We start from the raw sequence: 20396 nt of genomic DNA, 5'->3' as shown, positions 1-20396 counted from the left end.
ATCAAGTAGGTCCATCAGCATGGTTTTTACAAAGAGATTATGAAAATTTAGTCCATCACTTTGAGTAGTGTTCAACTTTCATGGCTAACAAAAAACAAACCTTAAAAATATATGTTCGGGCGGGGGGGTGGTTGCTGATGCCTTCTGAGCATCAGCAAGCCTTCTGAGCATCAGCAAACAGTATAGCTCATGAATTCTGGCCGAACAAGTTTAATCTTTAATGTTTGCTCAACCTTTCGAATGCAAAACTAGTCATGAATTGTGCATCTTAATATAAATGCAAACCTAACTAGTGTTATATGTATTCTGAGGTAAAAAAAAAAAAAAAGCCTTTTCTACACTTGCATTTGACATTTTCCTGATACTCCAAAATTACTAAATGATTGATGAAGGATTTATGTTGTACACTGTCAGACCCAGGGTCATATGGCGGCGTTGAGATTTTGCAAAGAGCTATTGTTGAGAAAATTGGTATAAGAGCAGGATGTGTATTGTCAACATAAACCAATATCTATGCAAAGTTTAAAAGTAGGGATGTCACGAGAACCGATACTTCGGTACCAAGTCGGTACCAACATTCTTAAAACGTGACGGTACTTGTTTTTCTGCATTTCTGTTGGTACCGGTTGTAACGAAAGTATGAGGTTGCAATTCTTCCAGACCTGATGGGGTCAGCAAATACGGCAGCAAGTGTTTTAGTCCACAAGTGGTGAAGAAGAAGAAGAACGCCTACAAGCACACGGGAAAAACTACAAAAGATTAGCTTAGCTTTAAGTTTAGCTCCGTCCCGACTCGTTGAGAGGAAAAGAGAGGAAAGCTAGTATCGGTTTCCGGTGTGCAACCGATGCTATCGTTCATTTCAAACAAAGTGAGGAAACACCTGGAATTTGGCGAAGCACCTGAAAGACGGTCCTATATTATGTTTGTTTGAGGCAGCTGGCATTGTGGCCGTGAAACCATCTAACGTTATGCTCCATGTAATGTTTGCGATAGCCAGTTATTTGTTAACAACGCTAACGCATTGTGATGTTATAATCTACCTCCGAATGGGCCACCATTCCCTCCCCTCTCTCTCGCGCTCTCTCTCTGCCAGTGTCAGCCAGAGGAGGATGTTCTCCAGGAGAGTTATCTACTATCTATCTATTGGTTATCTACTGTATTTACTCAGTAGATAACCAATATGTTTCAAAAAGACTATGATATCAATACCAATAGGGTTAAAAAAGAGCTCATCTACATTACTATTATGTTCTAAAAAAGGGCTTTTCAATTTACTATTAGGCTCTCGAAAAGGCTTTTTCAATTTACCATTAGCTTCAAAAGTGGAGAGACAAAACAATTTAGAGTGACCTTGGTCTCACTATTATCTCGCGGGGGGGGGGGGGGGGGGGGGGGGGGGGGCAGCTTGACTCAGCTACCCTTATAAATGGCTCCTCATGGTTTTCTCTTAAAATTAAGGCCTTCCTTGCGAGACAAGAATCTTCACCATCTGAATTATGAGTAAGTTACATTTTTCTGTATTTCTAGTTTATAATTTATTTTCATATTTGCTCTATATCTCTATTTTATATATAGTTATACTGCTTGAAAAACGGTTTACTGTACTTCCTACTTCATAATATCATTATATTACCCTTCTACTGTCCTACATATCCTGTTATTCTGTATTTTATAAAGAGTTTTCTATTATTATAAGATATTACTCTTATAATATCTTAATACTCCTTTTAATTATTCTTATAAAGTTATAATGTTATGTGTGTGTGTTATGTCTACATGCCCGCCCTTGACTGTACGAGAGTGTGTGTGTTATCACTCCTCAGCTCTTATACTTCTTTTTGACTTTTTGTCTAATAAACCATAGTGTATTACTCTTAAAGATCTAAGATCTTTAAAGTGTGAATCCAATTCGTCAATATCCGCCTCACACCGCTTCTGTGTGTCTTGGTGCCCGTCTTTTCTTCTTCTCCCCTTTACTGGATACTAGGTCTCCCTCATGTATTTTATGACATTTTTATCCACAACAGTGAACAGCAAACAGAATATCAGAGGTGAGACAAAGGGCAAAAAAAAGAAAACAGACACAAAATCTAAACACCGATAAATCAAGCAAAGCAATAAAGTCTTGGTAACATCACAAACACTAATGAGTGGAGCATATACTTCGTGATGATTGTGTTCTGAGAGTCCTTAAATACTGTGAGAGAGTAATGAAATAATTGAATCCAGGTGTACATGATCAGAAGGTTGGTGATTGTGAACACGGACGTGTGTGCGCATACTGGGACATGGAGTCCGTGGTGGCCATGATTGTATTCCGCTAGAAGCGAAGTCCACTGACTGGGTTGACCTGACAGAGCCCCCCCTCGAGGAGCTTCAGGAGCAATTTTCCTTCTGGGTCTTCCTCGTGAACATGGACCTGGCCGTTCTGGGTGACTGTTATGGAACTCCTTGATTAGATTGGGATCCAGAATGTCATGAGTGGGAATCCATCACCGTTCTTCAGGTCGGTACCTCTCCCACTCAATAAGATGTTACAACTGCCCACTCCTGCGGCGAAAGTTTAGGATGTTCTTCACTAAGTTGGCTGGCTGTCCTTCTATATCCAAGGGGGGTGGGGGCTACTGGGTGGTAGGTCATTTGGGGCGGCTGTGGCTCAGGTGGTAGAGCGGGTTGTCCACTAATTGTAGGGTTGGCAGTTCGATTCCTGGCCCACATGACTCCACATACTGAAGTGTCCTTGAGCAAGACACTGAACCCCAAGTTGCTCCTGATGGCAAGTTAGCACCTTGCATGGCAGCTCTGCTACCATTGGAGTGTGTGTGTAAATGGGTGAATGAGATGCAGTGTAAAGCGCTTTGGATAAAAGCGCTATATAAGTGCAGACCATTGTCTAGGGGGCCTGGAACAACTGGTTTCAGTCTGGAGATGTGAAATGATGGAGCAATGCGACAGTGGCGTGGAAGATTGAGTTTAAGCGTTCCTTTGTTGATTTGTTGGAGAACATTAAATGGACCTACATATCTGGGAGTGAGTTTTTTTTCAGGTGTGTTGTTGTCATAGGTCCCTAGTAAACAGCCATATCTGGTCTCCTGGTTGATGGTGTGGGTGTTGGCTTCAATATTAATCAGCGAATACTTTGAATTGTGCAACTTGCTCCAGTGCATTCCCACACCTGCTCGATGCACCGGAACCAGTCTGTCACCCACGATATCTTCTGGTATAACATAGTATCTGAATACATGACGTAATAGGAGTTCAGCATTGGCAAAAGTAGAGGGCAGAGTCAGTAGAGGTATCGAGCAGAGGTACATGGAGAAGCAGTCAATTACTAGGATTGTGGTATTACCTTGTGACTCTGGTAAATCCATGATAAAATCAACTGTCAGCTTTGACCTTGGGATATGGGATATGGACAGATGCAAGAGCTTCCCCACAGGCAATTTTCTGGGCATCTTGTGTCATGCGCAGGTGTGGATGGCCAGTGGCAATGGCAGTGTGTGACCCGGAGATAATTCTGGTTCTTAGGTGATTGGGCACAAAGCTCTTGTTGGTAAGACATGTGGGTGGTACTTGCTCTCTGGGGGTGTTATTGATCTCCTGATCCAGTTCCCAATCAGTGGAGGCTAAGACACAAGCTGGGGGAGGGATGAATTTCCCACTGTCTGTATGTTGTTCTGGCGCATGCATACTGGATATGGCATCGGCTTTTTTGTTCTTAGAACCTGTACAGTAGGACAAGGTGAAGCTAAAATGGGAAGAAAATAGGGACCAGCGTGCTTGTCTGGGTTCAGGTGTTTGGCTGTACGAAGATACTCTAAGCTTTTATGATCCGTGTAAATGATGAACGGGTGCTCAGCCCCCTGAGCCAGTGCCTCCATTCCTCCAGGGCTAGTTTTACAGCCAATAGTTCTGGTTTCCTATATTATAATAACATTTGGTGGATGATAACTTCTTTGAGTAGAAGGCAACAGGGCTTCTCACCAAATCTATCAGAGAGGATAGCTCCCACACCTGTCTCTGAAGCATCGACTTGAACTACAAAGGGCTTGGAAGGGTCAGGATGATTAAGGATTGAAGCCATGGTGAAGGCTGTCTTTAGTTGTCTCAGAGCTTGCTGTGCTGCTGGTGTCATGCTAGTCTGCCTTGGAGTAGTGTGGTGAGCAGATGGGCTATGGAGCTGAAACCCCGAATGAAGACGATAAAAATGAGCAAAGCCAAGGAACCGCTAGAGGTCCTTGACTGTATGAATTGTGGGCCAGTTGATGACTGCGACCACTTTGGTTTGATCCATGGACACACCCCTGGGACTACCCTAGGAATTAAATAGTGCTTGTATGAAATTTGCACTTCTCACTCTTGACAGGCGTTGGAGAACTTAATGGACATGTTGAACATGAATTTTTAGGGAAGGTGAGTATACCAGAATGTCATCAATATAGGCTATGACGAATTTACACAACACATTTCGCAGCATGTCATTAATGAGGCACTGGAAGACTGAGGGGCCACTAAAGAGCCCATATGGCATAGCACAATGTTTGTAATGGGGGGAGGTTGTACTAAAACACTGTCTTCCATTCATCCCCCTAGCATATGTGTACCAGGTTATATGCGCTCCTGAGGTCCAGTTTTGTGAAATATTTGGCTGAGCAGAGTTGTTCCAGGGCTGCAGGGACCAATGGAAGTGGGTAGTGGTATTTCACAGTGCACTGGTTTAATGCTATATAGTCAGTGTAGGGTTGGAGACCCCCTCCATTTTTTCTCCACAAAGAAAAACCCAGCTGCGGCAGGAGATGTAGAGGGTCTGATGTACCCCTGTTGGAGAGCCTCATGGATGTACTCCTCCATAGATTTTTGTTCTGTCACAGAGAGTGGGTAGACTCTGCCTCTAGGGGGCATGGCTTCAGGAAGCAGCTCTATGGCTCAGTTGTAGGGCCGGTGGGGCGGCAGACTGCTGGCTTTGGTCTTACTGAATGCTTCATTCAGGTCCAGTTATTCTGGAGGATTCATCAGCGAGGAGGGGTTTTCGGGGCTCTCAATAGAAGTGAAGCTATGATCATTCCAGTGCCAAAGAAGTCTCCCACCACTAGCCTAAATGATTATCGTCCTGTGGCCCTCACTCCAGTTATCATGAAGTGCTTTGAGAGATTGGTTCTTCAGCACATCAAGGACTACCTCCCCCCAGACTTTGATCCTTATCAGTTTGCATATCGCGCAAACAGATCCACAGAGGATGTTATCGCCGTAGCTCTCCACTCCATGTTGAGACATCTAGGGTAGCAACAGAGCTACTTCCGGATGCTTTTAGTGGATTACAGTTCGGCTTTTAATACAATAATTCCGAATATTCTCATCACCAAATTGGTTACTCTTGGCCTCCCCCCTCACATGTGCCTGGATAAAGGACTTTCTCACTAACCGGTCTCAGACAGTGAGACTCGGACCCCACCTCTCCTCCACTCACACGTTGAGCTCCGGTTCTCCACAGGGCTGTGTGCTGAGCCCCCACCTGCACTGTCACCTACGACTGTAGTCCGGTCCACAATAATAATCTTATCGTCAAGCTTGCTGACGACACCACAGTGGTCGGACTCATCTCAAAGGGAGATGAGGTAGCCTACAGAGAGGAGGTCCTGTACTTGGCAGCCTGGTGTTCAGAGAACAATCTGGCTCTAAACACTAAGAAAACCAAGGAGATCGTTGTAGACTTCAGGAAGCACAACACTGAGCTAGCCCCCCTTTTCATCAATGGTGAGTGTGTGGAGAGGGTCCACACCTTCCGGTTTCTTGGTGTCCTTATCTCTGCTGACATCTCCTGGACAGACAACATCACAGTGGTTATTAAGAAGGCTCAAAAGCGGCTACACTTCCTGAGGGTTCTCAGGAAGTACAATCTGGACCCCAATCTGCTGCTGACCTTCTACCGCTCATCCGTCAAGAGCCTGCTGACATACTGTATCACAGTATGGTACGGCAGCTGCACCGCGGCAGACAGGGAGAGGCTTCAGAGAGTAATAAGAGCAGCACAGAAGATCATTGGCTGCCCTCTCCCCTCCCTGATGGATATTTACACCTCCCGTTGCCTCAGCAGAGGAAAAACCATCATTAAGGACAGCTCTCACCCTGGCTCTGATCTGTTTAATCTGTTGCCCTCAGGGAGACGTTACAGGTGCATCAGAACAAGGACTAATAGATTTAAGAATATTTTTTTCCCAAAAGCTATAACCATTCTATACACATACATGTACTGATTTCACAGTATAGGTATATAGTCTCAGAACTGTGCATTTTATAGTACCCTCGCCCCCCAGTACTATGTATGTATTTATTTATTTATTTATTTATTTATTATTTACTTATTTCGTGTTGTTTTATTTATTTATTTATTTATTTTATTCTATCTTGTTTATTTTATGTACATGTTGGCACGGAACAAAAAGGAGTGGTTCTTAATTTCATTGTACATGTGTATAGTGACAATAAAAGGCATTCATTCATTCATTAAACAAATAAACCAAATGCCCTGAATGGCATTTTTGAGCATTGTCAGGAAAGATTGCAGTTCGATGACACCACTGATTAATTGAATACATGATGAAACATCAAGCGTAGCACTTCCAATTTCAACATCTTTTGGTGCAGTTATTTCATTTGCCACATCTGTCACACTATTTAAAGTCTCTAAAATTTAGTAAAACTGTTGACAATTTCAACTGAAGAAAAATTCACTCTTTTCCTAAACTCTTTTCCTAAAAGTGTTATTAAATCTAACACAATTAATTATTGTAATATTAGGATCTTATTAGGATCTAATTAGGCTCTACCAGCTTGTGCATTTTGGTTTGTAGGAGTTGTCTTGTTTTCCACATTGATATATATTTGCAGATGTCGGCTATTTGGAGATGCTTTCAAGGTCGATATCTAATTGAACATTTTGGCTAATAGGAGACCAAACATTTTCCATTTGAACATCTGGTATTGGATGTGCATGCTCATTTGCAATTCCAGAATTTTGTGGAATAATGGCAATGAGATCTATTTACCGTTTCAAACAGTGCTCTGTCGTTCCATTCTGCCAGCAGAAATCCACTTATCAGACTTTTTCAATCAGCATAAACAAATGAATTATTTTATCGTGCAAGTCTGTTGTAAGTTTTGTGACTGTGTGTACCTCTTGGTAAGCAGGGTGGGAAAGGGAAGGAGTGTGAGCCCCTTGCTGGGCAAACAATTCACACCTCTCCACAAAAAGTTTGGTACAGTGATAAAATGGACAGCACAACTAAAGATTTTTGATAGTTAAACACCATTTATGACAAATATTACAACACTTTATTTTTTCACTTATGAAAGACACATCCACTTCCCATCCTCAAGCAGGATGGTGTGGGTCCAAGTAAAGAAAGCAAGAGATGGCTTAACTTAAAAACATAATGTGTGTATGTGTTTGTTTATTTTTTCTAACCATGTTGACAAAATTTTTGTGTTTCTAATTGAAGCATTCCTTTTTGGAAATAGAAAGTGTTGGGGAAATGATGTGTGACAATCCTTTACTCCTTTAATGTGTGTGTGTTCATGCGTGTATGTTTGTGTGTCCAATTTAGATGTCCCTCTTTGGATATAGAAAATGGTGGGGAAATGTTGTCATTTAACATGCTTGGTGCTTGGTGAGGGAAAAAATGTATGTGATATTCTTCTACACATACACCGATCAGCCATAACATTAAAACCAACTGCTAGTTTGTAGGCCCCACTTGTGCTGCCAAAACAGTTCTGACCCATCGAGGCATGGACTCCAAAAAACCTCTGAAGGTGTTCTGTGGTATCTGGCACCAAGATGTTAGCAGTAGATACTTTAGTCCTGTACATTTTGTCCTTTAGTCCCTATAAGTCCTGTAAATTACTAGGTGGGGCTTCCATGTATTGGACTTCTTTGTCCAGCACATCCCACAGATGCTTGATCGGATTGAGATCTGGGGAATTTGAAGGCCAGGTCAACACCTTGAACTCTGTCATGTTACTTAAACCATTCCTGAACAGTTTTTGCACTGTGGCAGGGCACATTATCCTGCTGAAAAAGACCACTGACATGGACACTCTGACTAGTCTGCAGCTACGCAGCCCCATACACAGCAAGTTGTGATGCACTGGGTTCTGACACCTTTCTATCATAACCAGCATTAAATTTTTCAGCAGTTTGTGCTACAGTAGCTCTTCTGTGGGATGGGACCAGAAAGGCTCAACGGTGGCAGGTTCAGCAGTTTTTCTTCCTTGGACCACTTTTGGTAGGTAATAACCACTGCATATGGGGAACACTCCTCAAGACCTGCCATTTTGGATGTTCTGACCCTGTCGTCTAGTCTCCACAATTTGGTCCTTGTCAAAGTCACTTGATGCTTACCTATTTTTCCTGCTTCCAACAAATCAACTGCAAGAACTGATTGTTCACTTGCTGCCTAATATATCCAACCCCTTGACAGGTGCCATTGTCATTAGATTAATCCATATTATTTACGTTATTTGTCAGTGGTTTTAATGTTTTGATTGATTTGGTCTGTGTATATAAATATATATCTCATATTGTCAAACCCAAATGTGTTCAGTCTACAGCAACAAAAAAAAATTGGCCTTGCCGTTCCAATAGTTTCAAAGGGGACTAATCAATGTGTGTTTTGGCAAAATTTAGATGAGCCTTAATGTTCTTCTGGGTTAGCAGTGGTTTTCACCACGCTACTCTTTCATGGATGCCGTTTTTGCCCAGTGTCTTTCTGATAGTGGAGTCATGAACATTGACCTTGTTGCATGAGAATCCTGTAGGTCCTTTGATGTTATCCTTGGCTCTTTTGTGACTTCCTGGACGAGTAGTTTCTGTGGTCTTTGAGGAATTTTAGAAGGTCGACCACTTCTGTGAAGGTTCACTATTTTGCCAAGTCTTTCCATTTGGAGATTCTGGCTCTCACTGTGGTTCTTTGGAGTCCCAGAGCCTTTGAAATAGCTCTGTAGCCCTTACCAGACTGATGTATTTCAATTTCTTTCAATTTCAGCATAGTCTTTTACTGGGTAAGACATTTTTAACCAAGTTCATGCTATTGCTAAAGTTCTATTTAAGTGATAATTTGATTGAACAGGTTTTGCAGTAATCAGGCCTGGTTGCGTCTAGTCCAGCTGAACCCTATTATGAATGCAGTTTCATAGATTTGGGGAATTAGTAACTATGGGGGCAAATACATTTTCACACAGGCCCAGTCAGTATTTGATTAAGTTTTTGCTTCAATAAATAACATTATCATTTATAAACTGTATTTTGTGTTTACTCAGGTTGCCTGTTTTATCTTAGATTTTGTTTTAATTTCTGAAAAAATTTACTATGAGAGATACACAAAATAGAAGAATACTTTTTCATAGTGCTGTATGTGTGTATATATACATAAATTTGTGTCTCTATGCATCTGTCTAAAATTGTAATTTTTTCTGCAGGTGGAGATTTGTATGCTGCTACAGTCAGTAATTTTCAAGGGAATGAGCCCATCATTTACAAAAGCCTTGGTCAAGGCACTACCCTAAAGACAGAAAACTCATTGAACTGGCTTCAAGGTGAGAGTCAGGACCATTTGCTGTTTTTTTTGTTGTTGTTGTTGTTATTGTTGTTGTTTTTTAACTCAAATTCCCCTTGGTCCCACCTTCTTCATTTATTTGGAAAATAAGATTGTCTGTGTTGGAGAGCTGTCTGTTTCAAAGCTCATTATAAATTAACATATAAGAAAACCATAATGAAATTAATGGCTAAAATGACTGTTCACTTTCAAAGGGAACTCCACGTTGTGTTTAGCATAACACTATGGGAGCGCCCTCATGCGCGACCGGCTTCTGAAGCTTCATGCCGTGATGAGGCGACGTGGCAATTAAGCGCGTTGCGTGATTATATATATATATATATATATATATATATATATATATATATATATACACACACATTTTTTTTATATATATATAATATATATATATATGGCACCTGTGAACCGTGTCATCAGCCTTATTATCTTCAGCGAGACTGCATGTCAGTTGTTTGTGTAAAGAAACAAAAAGACGCTTCATTTCCTCTCTATCTCTTCTCAAAATTTCTGGACATTTCTGTCCCTTTTAAAAAAAAAAGAGAAGAAAAAAAAGAATGAGCGAGAGAGAAAAGTATGAGTGAGAGAATTCAGGAAGTGTGTTACACCTTGCTGCTGTTTCATCACGGGGAGGAGTGCACAATTTCTGTGTGAAGTGTCTAGTGGTGGAGCATGCCACGGCAGCCCTCGAGAGGTCTGGCTGTGCGCATTGTAACACCTTACATTAGGCAGCTCCGCTTGCGACCGGCTGTCTTCTTGGAAGCTGAAGTGAGATGGGTTTCAGAGCCTCGCGGATCTGGGCCGGCCGCTAGCCGTCTCAGGTCCGGGGGATCTCGTATGGATCTGGAAGAGGAGACGGAGATGAGCGCTGCTCTATCTCTTGCTCTGTCTTCCAGGTCCAGCTCTCCGCTGGATTTTGGAGCTCGCATCGCGGTGACTCCTTCCACTATGGAAAGCCCAAAAAAATTAAATAAATAATAATTCCTGTCTGACTCCGAGGAGCCAGAAGGGTGTGCTAAAAACTGAGACCAGATTATAAAGAGCTGTGTAAAGCAATTATTAAGGCTGGATGAGCTTTTTTCTCTTCAGTGAAAGTAAATTCCTCACACTACAGAAAACTCCCCTTTTTTCGAGAAGTGAAAATATCAGGCTTCCGTGGGAAAACCATGCATAAGCCATATTTATAACCCCACGATGTCAGATTATTCAGCCATTGTGGGGGATGAACGGCATGGCTTTTTAGCTATGCTGAAGATGGAGGAAGCGCTTGCGAGCTACCTCTCTCCATTGAGAGAGGTAATTTAGGGGGGCCGGCTTTGCCATCCAAGCCATGTAAGGCCACCGGGGCATTGGTGGGCATGCCCTGTGCAGTAGTGGGTCTTGCTTGTGGGTCACTGCAGACATTGATGGTGTTGCAGGAGTATCAAGCAGACCTGCTGAGTGAGCTCTACATACGGCGGCATTCAGCCAATTCCTTCCCTGTTGTGTCGAGTTCAAACTGGCATCCACGAGTGGAGCCCGGGCCAGCGCTAGTGTGAGGGAGACACGCAAGGAGAATATGGCAGCCCGCCAACCCCCGCAGACAGCCAGGGGAAATGGGTGGCCACAATCGCGGCCTGCTACTAGGCCTGATCTGAGAATGGTCATAAAGGCCAAGCAGACAAAGAAGAGCGGTCCTGAGGGGCCGTGGAGGGATGCATCAGGGGACATGAGGTTGTTAGGGCAGTTAGCCCCCAGTGCTACTGTAGGGCCTCCCCTAGCCAAGGTTGTCCGAAGTTTTCAGTGTTCTCTGGTCTCTGTCACAGGGCAACAAAAATCTGATGCTTTCCCTCCAATAAAATGTGGAATAGTTAACGTTACTAAAAGACCATCTGGAAGCATGGAAAGTACTGCCAAATGTGTCTCCATGGGTTCTGTCTACCGTAGAAAAGGGTTCAAAGCTCGAACCCCCGCCCCTCCACCCCACCGTTCAGAGGTGTGCTCATGACAGTAGTCAGCACAGACCAGAGCCTGACATTAGCACAGGAAGAAAGGGGCCAAAGGGGCCATAGAACATGTACCTTGTTCCCTGCGGGAGGGAGGTTTTTACAGCCGTTATTTCCTGGTCCTCAAAAAATAGAGGAGTATGCGTACAGTTTTAGATCTGCGTCATCTGAACTGTACTCTTCGACGTACAGGTTCAAGATGCTGACCCACAAACTTATCGTTCCACAGATTCAGTTTGAGGACTGGTTTGTGACGATAGATCTAAAAGGTGCATATTTCCACATAGAATATCGCCCAGTCACAGGAAGTTCCTGGGGTTTGCGTCATACCATTGGGCCTATTGCACAGGAGACCGTTTCAGTGGTGGCTGAGAAGTTGGGTGACTTCGTCTGAGGACGAAACCTCTGAGAGTAATCAGTGTCACGCGGCGATGCCTACGTGCTCTGAGAATTTTAAGTGTCCCCGGTTTCTAGCCTTGGTTCACACTCTAGGGGTGTCTCCTTAGTGCAAGACCGTAATGACAGACACCTCCCTCACTGGCTGGAGCGCGGTCTTAGACAGCTGTCCAGCTCATGGTCTTTGGTGTGGCCCTCATCTGTAGTGGCATATGAATTGCCTAGAAATGTGGGCCATATTTCTAGCACTGAAATTCCTTCCTCAGTTGAGGGGTCACCATGTGTTTACAGATAACACAATGTTGGTCTCATATATTGACCACCAGGGAGGATTATGTCCGTGCCTCCTGTTCAGGCAGGTGTAACTAATTCTTCTCTGGGCAGAAAGAAAGTTTTGTCAGTGAGTGCAATGTACATTCTGGGCAACTGTAATATGGGGGCAGACATCCTATTGAGGCAGGGGCTGAGGCCCAGGGATTGGTGGCTCCATCCACAAGTGGTGGAATCCATATGGCGGAGGTTTGGCCAAGCGGGAGTGGATGTGTTCGCCTCCGAGGAGACAACACACTGGCCGCTGTGGTTCACCCTCACTCCTCTCGCATGATTAGGGCTGGACGCCATGGTGCACATATAGCCAAGGTCACATCTGTACGCTTTTCCCCTGATCTCTCTGCTCCCGCAAGTTCTAGCAAGAGTTCGCCAAGACAGTCTACGTCTGCTGCTAGTAGCACCTTATTTTCCAGCTTGAATATGGTTCTCAGAGATAATATCCCTTCTAGATGGCATTTTTTGTGAGATTCCCATCTGCAGGGATCTACTGTCTCACAGCTGATTCATCACCCTCCGCCGGAACTATTGAAACTGTGGGTCTGTACCCTGAGGGGCACCAGCTCATAGATTCTGGTCTCACAACTGAGGTTGAAGAGACCATGTTGAATGCTAGAGCACCACCCACAAGGAAATTGTATGCGCTCAAGTGGCGGCTTTTTGTTTTGTGGTGTGAGGAACGCCAGCTAGACCCAGTGAACTGTGCAATAGCTACAGTCCTGGTGTTCTTACAAGTGGGGTTTTCTCAGTTTTCTCACCCCATTTCTCAGTGGGGTGGGCTCCTTATACAATCAGGGTTTATGTAGCCGCCATTTTGGCCAGCCATTCCCCGTTGATGGAGCCCCTGTGGGGCAACATCCTCTAACTTCGAGGTTCATGTGTGGTGTCAGGCGGCTGAGGCCCATCTGCAGGCCACGCATACCTTCGTGGGACCTTTCTGTGGTCCTGGAAGGTCTGTCAGGGCCCCATTTGATCCCTTAGAGTCAGCCTCTGAGAAGCTTCTGACTCTAAAGGTAGCCCTTCTACTGGCCTTGACATCCCTCAAGCGAGTAGGAGAGCTACAAGCTCTCTCTGTTGTCCCTTCCTGTCATGACTTTACCCCTGGATTAGCCAAGGCCTTCCTGTATCCTAGGCTGGATTATATTCCTAAAGTGCCTACATCTGCTGCCTAGCTTGTGGTGTTGCAGGCTTTCTGCCCTCCTCCGTTCCTCACACTAGAACAAGAGAGAATGCACCTGCTGTGTCCAGTAAGGGCTCTCTGTACTTGCGTCCACCGCTCCGGCCAGTAAGTAAGTCGGAGCAGCTGCTGGTAGAGGTGATGCTGTGTCAAAGCAGTGCATCTCTAATTGGATAATGGAAGCAATATCCATCACTTATGAGGCATGCGGTCTCGCTATGTCTCTGGGCATAAGGGCTCATTCCACTGGGGGGGGTCGCCTCCTCGAAGACTTTGTCCAACAGGGTATCCTTACAGGATGTGTGTGCTGCTGCACGGTGGTCTACGCCACACACCTTCATTCGATATTACAGCCTGGTAATATCATTCATTCTGCCCCAGGCTTGAGTGTCTTGCAGTGACCCTCGGGCTTGGGTCTTTTTGAACAGGCCGTTCCCGCGGTATGACGGAATGGGTATTCTTGTTCCCATAGTGTTATGCTAAACACAACGTGGAGTTCCCTTTTGAAAGGGAACATCTGGGTTATGCATCTAACCCTGTTCCATGAGAAGGGAACGAGACGTTGTGTAGTTTTATCATACCAGGGCAGGCCTGTGAATTGCGTCTTCGCTTCAGATAATAGAGGCTGACGGCGTGGTTCACAGGTGCCATATATATATATCACGCAATGCGCTTAATTGCCACATCACCTGATCACAGCAGGCCTATAAATAGGCATGATTTTACACAAGCTTCAGATGCTGGTTGCACGCGAGGGCGCTCCTATAGTGTTATGCTAAACGCAAGGTCTCGTTCCCTTCTCAGGGAACAATAGTGGTTCAAGAAAGAAAAAATCCAATAGGAAACAAATGGAAACAGATGTTTAGTGTAAGTGCATTCATGGCTATTTATACAATGCTAATAGTATGTCAGAAAAGGCAGCCAGGGTAGCCACAAGTGGTGGACTATTTTAAAATGCTATTTAGTCTAGTTGAAGGTTGTGGACAAAGTCACAGGAAAAAGTGTTGCATCCAGCTACCACTGATTGACCAGCTGTCCACCATCCAATCAGCAAGTGATTGAATGTTTGTAGATTCCACATTGAATTATCATTCTAGCCTGCAGGCTATATATGTATATGAGAGAGAGAGAGATAGCATGCCCCTATACTCATAGAATAAAAGGTTCCTTAGATAGAGCTAGATATAACCATAGATAGAGCTTTCAAGAAGCTGATGAGCCAAATATACTCCTAAAATAAAAATGGTTAATCCTTTAACTATAGCTGGGCCACCGACAGGCTTATTTGCATAGTGCTTTTTAAATGGCTCTAAAAACGAAACAGTAATTGCTAGCATTATAATTCTTCTTGCATCTGTCTTCAGGAACAAGGAATCAAGGAAATCCCTGATAAACACACCTTGCAAGGCTGGCAGTATGCCACTGTGTAGACAGGAAATCTCAGGATGACTACAACAAATACAATACAACACCTGCACAAACAGAACTAACAAAAATGCTTTGCATTCTACGCACAAAAATGCTTATATCTCTCAAAGTAAAAAAATGTACATAGTTGCAATATATTTAAGGTTGTTGAAAAATAATTATGAAAGTTAATTTAATTGACAGTTTCTTTAGATAAAGATGTTTGGCCTCAGTATTTAGTAAAATCTGGTAGGGGGAAAAACGCATCCAACAATGTCCAATATTTGTCATTTTTAAATTTATGATACAATTTCAGTATTTTTCCAATTATTATGGGTTATTGATTTACATAGCCTTTTAGCTTGATTTGCAATGGCCATCTTTAGGTCTTTGGACTTTAACTGTATTGAAAACCTGTGTTGAAGAAGGAAGTCCTCCTACACAAACCTAAGAATATTAAAGGAGTTAAAAATTTTCTGCATGGAGTGGTGGACCCTCTACCATGACCCCCCCCTAATATTTTACTCATTATCTTGTAGAAAAAAATTGCACGCTTAAAAAAAAAAAAAAAAAATCTTATGTGTTTAAAATAAAACCATGTTTAAATACAACGATACAATGGACCTGTCACGATTTCAAGGTGGAGATGGACGCAAATGCAGATTTACTTTTTATTAATGTGTGTGTGTGTATATATATATATATATATATATATATATATATATATATATATATATATATAATCACTAAACACGAACTATGACTGGGCAGCAAAACACTAAGGCAAAGACTACACATACACCAAAGACCTAAACACAGCAAAAAATACAAACGTAAGACAGAGTGCAGTGCAAACTGTGGCTATATATACACACACACACACACACACACACACACACACACACACACACACACACACACAGGAGTGCTCGTTAACAAGAACGTGAGGTGCAGGTGGTCATGTGACTGTGATGCAGTGAGGTGCAGTGGCTGCTGGGAACTGTAGTTCAGAGGTCCTTCTCTGATATACATGACAGAACCCCCCAAAAGGCGCTACCCATGGAGTGCCAGAAAACATTCCCTCTCCCGGCGGTCCTGGCTAAATGTCTTCACAACCCCGTAGGTCCCGAGGCAGGCATTGTACAACAGATAGCAGGCTCCTCAAGGAGCCGAGGGGAAGGCATGAGGTTGGGGCAGGCTTGCTGGGGTCGCTAGACAGCACTCAGGCATGAGAAGCTGGGTTATAAGCTTCAGCAGGCGAGAAGGTAGAGCGACGTCCTCGGCAGAACAGGAAGGCAGAACTTGGTCGGCCATGTCAGCAGACTCAAATGTGAGCAGAACTTGGTTGGCAGTGACGTCGACCTCAGACCGGGTGTGCTCTCTGAGATTCAGGTGTGGCACGGTCTCCTCCGCACCGTAGAGAGATGACATGATATCCCCAGCCTGGCTTTAATGCGGGGCGATGGCTACTGCACAGCCAGCTGGAGGAACGAAACTCAAGGCGGAGCCTGAGGGGGAAGCAGCGTTCCCCATGACACTAGAGGGGAGAGTGAAGTTCTCCGCGAGGCCAGAGGGAGGAACGATGCTCTCCGTGAAGCATGAGGGAGAAGTGACCTCTGCCGTGTAGCAGAAAGGGGGAGCAACATACGGCACGAAGCAAAGAAAAGGAGCGGCGTCCCCAGCCGAGCAGGGAGACGAAGCGGCATCCCTAGCCGAGCAGGGAGGCGGAGCAACATCCCCAGCTGAGCAGGGAGGCCGAGCAACGTTCTCCATTGACACAGCAGGATGGACTAGCTCCACAGTGGGGGAGGGAGGGTGGGAGATGGTTCCAGATTGTTCCAGTCTTGGCAGGCTCCCCTTTGGTATACCCCGTGATGGAGTACATCACGTTGAGCCATTCCCGATTGTCCTTAATGAAGGAGAATTTTCTATCCTTCTCCCACCTTGGCTTTTCCTTTTCATTTAGGGCCTCTTGGACTCTGGAAAATTCTGCTGCATCCATTTTGAGGTCCCATGTTCCGTCACGATTTCAAGGTGGAGACCGATGCAAGTGCAAATTTACTTTTTAATAATATCAATATAAAACAATAAACAAGAACTATGAATAGGCAGCAAAACACTAAGGCAAAGAATACACATAAACCAAAGTCCTGAACACAGCAAGAAAGACAAATATAAGACAAGGAGTGCAGTGCAAACTGTGGCTATATACACTAGTGCTCATTAACAAGAATGTGAGTCAGGTGCAGGTGATCATGTGACTATGATGCAGTGAGGGCAGTGGCTGCTGTGAGCTGTAGTTCAGAGTTCCTTCTCTGATATACATGACAGGGCCTGTGTTACTTTTATTGCACACTATACTTTAGGGGTCCAAGCACCAAAGGTCTAGTTTTTCTTATTAGGGGTTCTTGTAACCACCTTTTAATTGTTGAGATTCTTCTTGTTCATGTTGTTGTTGTTATTGTTATTACTATTATTATTATTATTATTATTATTATTATTATTATTATTATTATTATTCAACACTAAAATGCAGTGGGGAGCACAAGACATTGAAACACTAAATATAGTCATGTGGTGCCCTATTACCGCAAATACTCAATGTTGTGAGGAGGCATGCCCTGGCCTGATGCTGGTGCTATAGAGCATTGTTTTACATTCCATTTTATCTCATAAACCCCAAGGTCTACCGCAGATCTACAAAATTCTTTTTCTTTGGATTTCTTACCTTCTGCCAAAGTCTCTCAACCATGGGTGGCAGGTTTTTCAGGGTTGTAGCACCTAAAATCTGGAATTCTTCCCTCTCACTCTTCACAGCATCACATACAGAGTTCAAATCCCAATTAAAAATGTATCTGTTTTCTCAGTGTTATCTATCATAATCTGTTATATAACGTGTTTTCTCAGTGACTATACTGTGTTTCTTTTCTGTGTTTGGTTGATCATTGTTTTTGTCTGAGTTTGTCCATGATTGTTCATTGTTTACGTATCATTGTATTATAAAGCGTCCTTGACCTCTGGAAAGGTGCTATATAAATTAAACTTATTATTATTAAAGAAAAATGTCACCCAATTAGATGTCGAGCTAATTTGCATATTATGTGAAATCTACTTTTTCTAATTAAAATATCTTGTGAAGACTAAACCGTATGTTGTAGTGATGTGAAACTACTCTAGTAGATACTACTCCCTCCTGCTACTCAGGCATGTAAGATGGGCCCAGTCAGCCTAATGGTGGTGAAATAGCACAGTGTTTTACATTGTGGCCCGTAACTCATGAAAAGTAAGCCCTACAAAAAAGCATTTATCTCTACCCATTTCTATACCTACTTTTTCAAAAATGGGTTTGCAGAATTGGTATCATATTTAATGCTACGTTTATATATTCTGATTTGCTCATTTTTATGAAGGGTACCAATAATTCTTGAGGATGCTGTAGAGACATACAGTATAGACAAAAAGTACCAGTATAAATAAACAACAGAACTGTTGTAATATTAGAATATTTCTTGCAGTAATATTTGAGTTTGTTCTTTCCACAGACCCAGCTTTTGTAGGCTCTGCTTTCATCCAGGAGAGCCTCCCAAAAGGCAATGCAGTGGGTGATGATGATAAAATCTACTTCTTCTTCAGTGAAGCAGGAAAAGAATTTGATTTCTTCGACAGCACCATTGTTTCACGTATTGCTCGTGTGTGTAAGGTGAGAAGTGCTTTGTTGGAGTCAGTGTGAGCAAGGGGGCGTTGTTTACCCGTCTGGCAATGCACCACAAGCACATACACAACCACACACATACTCACTAACTACACTAAAGCTGCATTCATCTACAAGTTGTAACTCATAGAACTCCAACTAGGAAACAAACAAAGAAAATGTCCCCTCCACTCGATGGTCTTCTCAACTCCGAATACAGCAAGTGATGTCAAATCAGTATGGCTGCACACAGTATCACAGCAGTAAACAATGTAGCACTTCTTAACTTTTAATGAATTATACAAGTATTTGCTTTAGATTAATCAACGTACAGACACATTTGTTTGTTAAATCAACAATTGCCAAGTTTCCATCCACCTTTTGCACTTTTTTGTTATCGACAAAGTGAAAGTGTGTAAAAAATAATTGTTATCTTTGCTGTCTCCTGCTGTCTCCAGTTGGCCTTTTACTGATAAAATGGTGTGTGTGATGACGTCATCCTTTAAAAAACGCAGCTAATTGTCACATAAGTTTTGGTGTATCGCAAAAGTCGTCTGCTCTTGAGCTGTTTCCATACTGCCTTTTGTGTATATCCCGAATTTTGTAGGCCTACCTTTTGCGTCCCACATGTCCTTTTTGAGACAATTAAATGAAATTGATCAACTTTCATTTTGATTTCATAAATAATTGCAATTGTCTGAAATATCAGAGTACGAAGTCAGAATGGAGCAGCTGCTCATCTGATAGGGCTCCAAGTATGCAGAAACCCATAGGCATAGGCTGGGGTGGCTCATCAGGAGAATTCCCGGTGGGCCGCTCAAAAATTGGGCTCAAAAAACAAGCATGTTACATTAACTAAAGTAACGAATTACACTACATTTGTATTTAAAGCAGCGCATCAGTTACTTATGCATTTTTAAAAAAGTGCTGTTTCCTCACGTCACTTGGCTCAACACACACACACACAAGTGCACATACTCGGGTCATTACCATAGAGATATAAACAAACTGTTGTCACATACGTGAAAAAGTATTATTGAAATACAGGACCGTTTCTAGGCATAGGTGAACTAGACGGGCACTGATAAGTAAAGGGATTGAAACTGAAACACTAATATTCTCTCATGTTGAGCAGGAAAACAAGGTGTGTACATGTTTGAGTTCCAAGTTACATGAACATGATATGAGCAGAGCATTAAGAGAGATAACGTACTTTCTATGGCACTGTAGCAGCTAAACCCACACAGTGATAGCTTAGTTAGCTTAGCTTGGCTAGCGACACCAAACTAGCCTAGTCTCGTATTAGATAGCCAAAAAGTTTTAGATTTTATCGATCTGGTAGTCCTGAAAACAGTGATAACGCGCGAGGCAAGTTTTGTGATAAATCCAAATTTTTGTCTGATCATGTCATACATTGACGGGCAAATTACCACAGCTTCCATTTAAAAAAAAAAAAAAAAACAACAACTTTAGACTACTATCTGAGCTGAGAACATTGAGCTGGAGAACTGACCATTACTTTTCTCAGGTTTTACTACCTGTACCATTGAGGTGGGAATTGTGGTATATTTCGCAAAAATGGAAAAAAAAAAAAAAAAAAAAAACCTGTCCTGTTGAAATACTACATATTTGCTTGAATGCAAACAATTTTTTTTCATAATGTTACAGTTGGACTTTTTGTACCAGAAAACAATGCTCAGTAGCCTATGTTATTTATATTTATATTCTTGTTGAAACATGTCCATAATAAATATAACGAGATTGTTCATTTCTTAATGTCACTCAATCAAAGTTCATCCACC

The 20396-nt window shown here is 42.8% G+C and overlaps 1 protein-coding gene across 4 annotated transcripts in view; it reads left to right on the top strand.

Moving 5' to 3' along the window:
* The window catches only part of sema4ba (sema domain, immunoglobulin domain (Ig), transmembrane domain (TM) and short cytoplasmic domain, (semaphorin) 4Ba), a 173993-nt gene that overhangs the window by 101339 nt on the left and 52258 nt on the right, over nucleotides 1-20396 (top strand). For all 4 annotated transcript variants that reach the window (XM_047153082.2, XM_053678047.1, XM_053678048.1 and 1 more), the window contains 2 exons: nucleotides 9478-9594; nucleotides 18446-18603. In XM_047153082.2, coding sequence (XP_047009038.2) covers nucleotides 9478-9594; nucleotides 18446-18603 — 275 coding nt within the window. The remainder of the gene's footprint in view (nucleotides 1-9477; nucleotides 9595-18445; nucleotides 18604-20396) is intronic.

Source organism: Ictalurus punctatus, chromosome 4 (genome assembly GCF_001660625.3).
Source record: "Ictalurus punctatus breed USDA103 chromosome 4, Coco_2.0, whole genome shotgun sequence".
Taxonomy (NCBI): Eukaryota; Metazoa; Chordata; class Actinopteri; order Siluriformes; family Ictaluridae; genus Ictalurus; species Ictalurus punctatus.
This window is presented reverse-complemented; position numbering and strand designations above follow the sequence as displayed.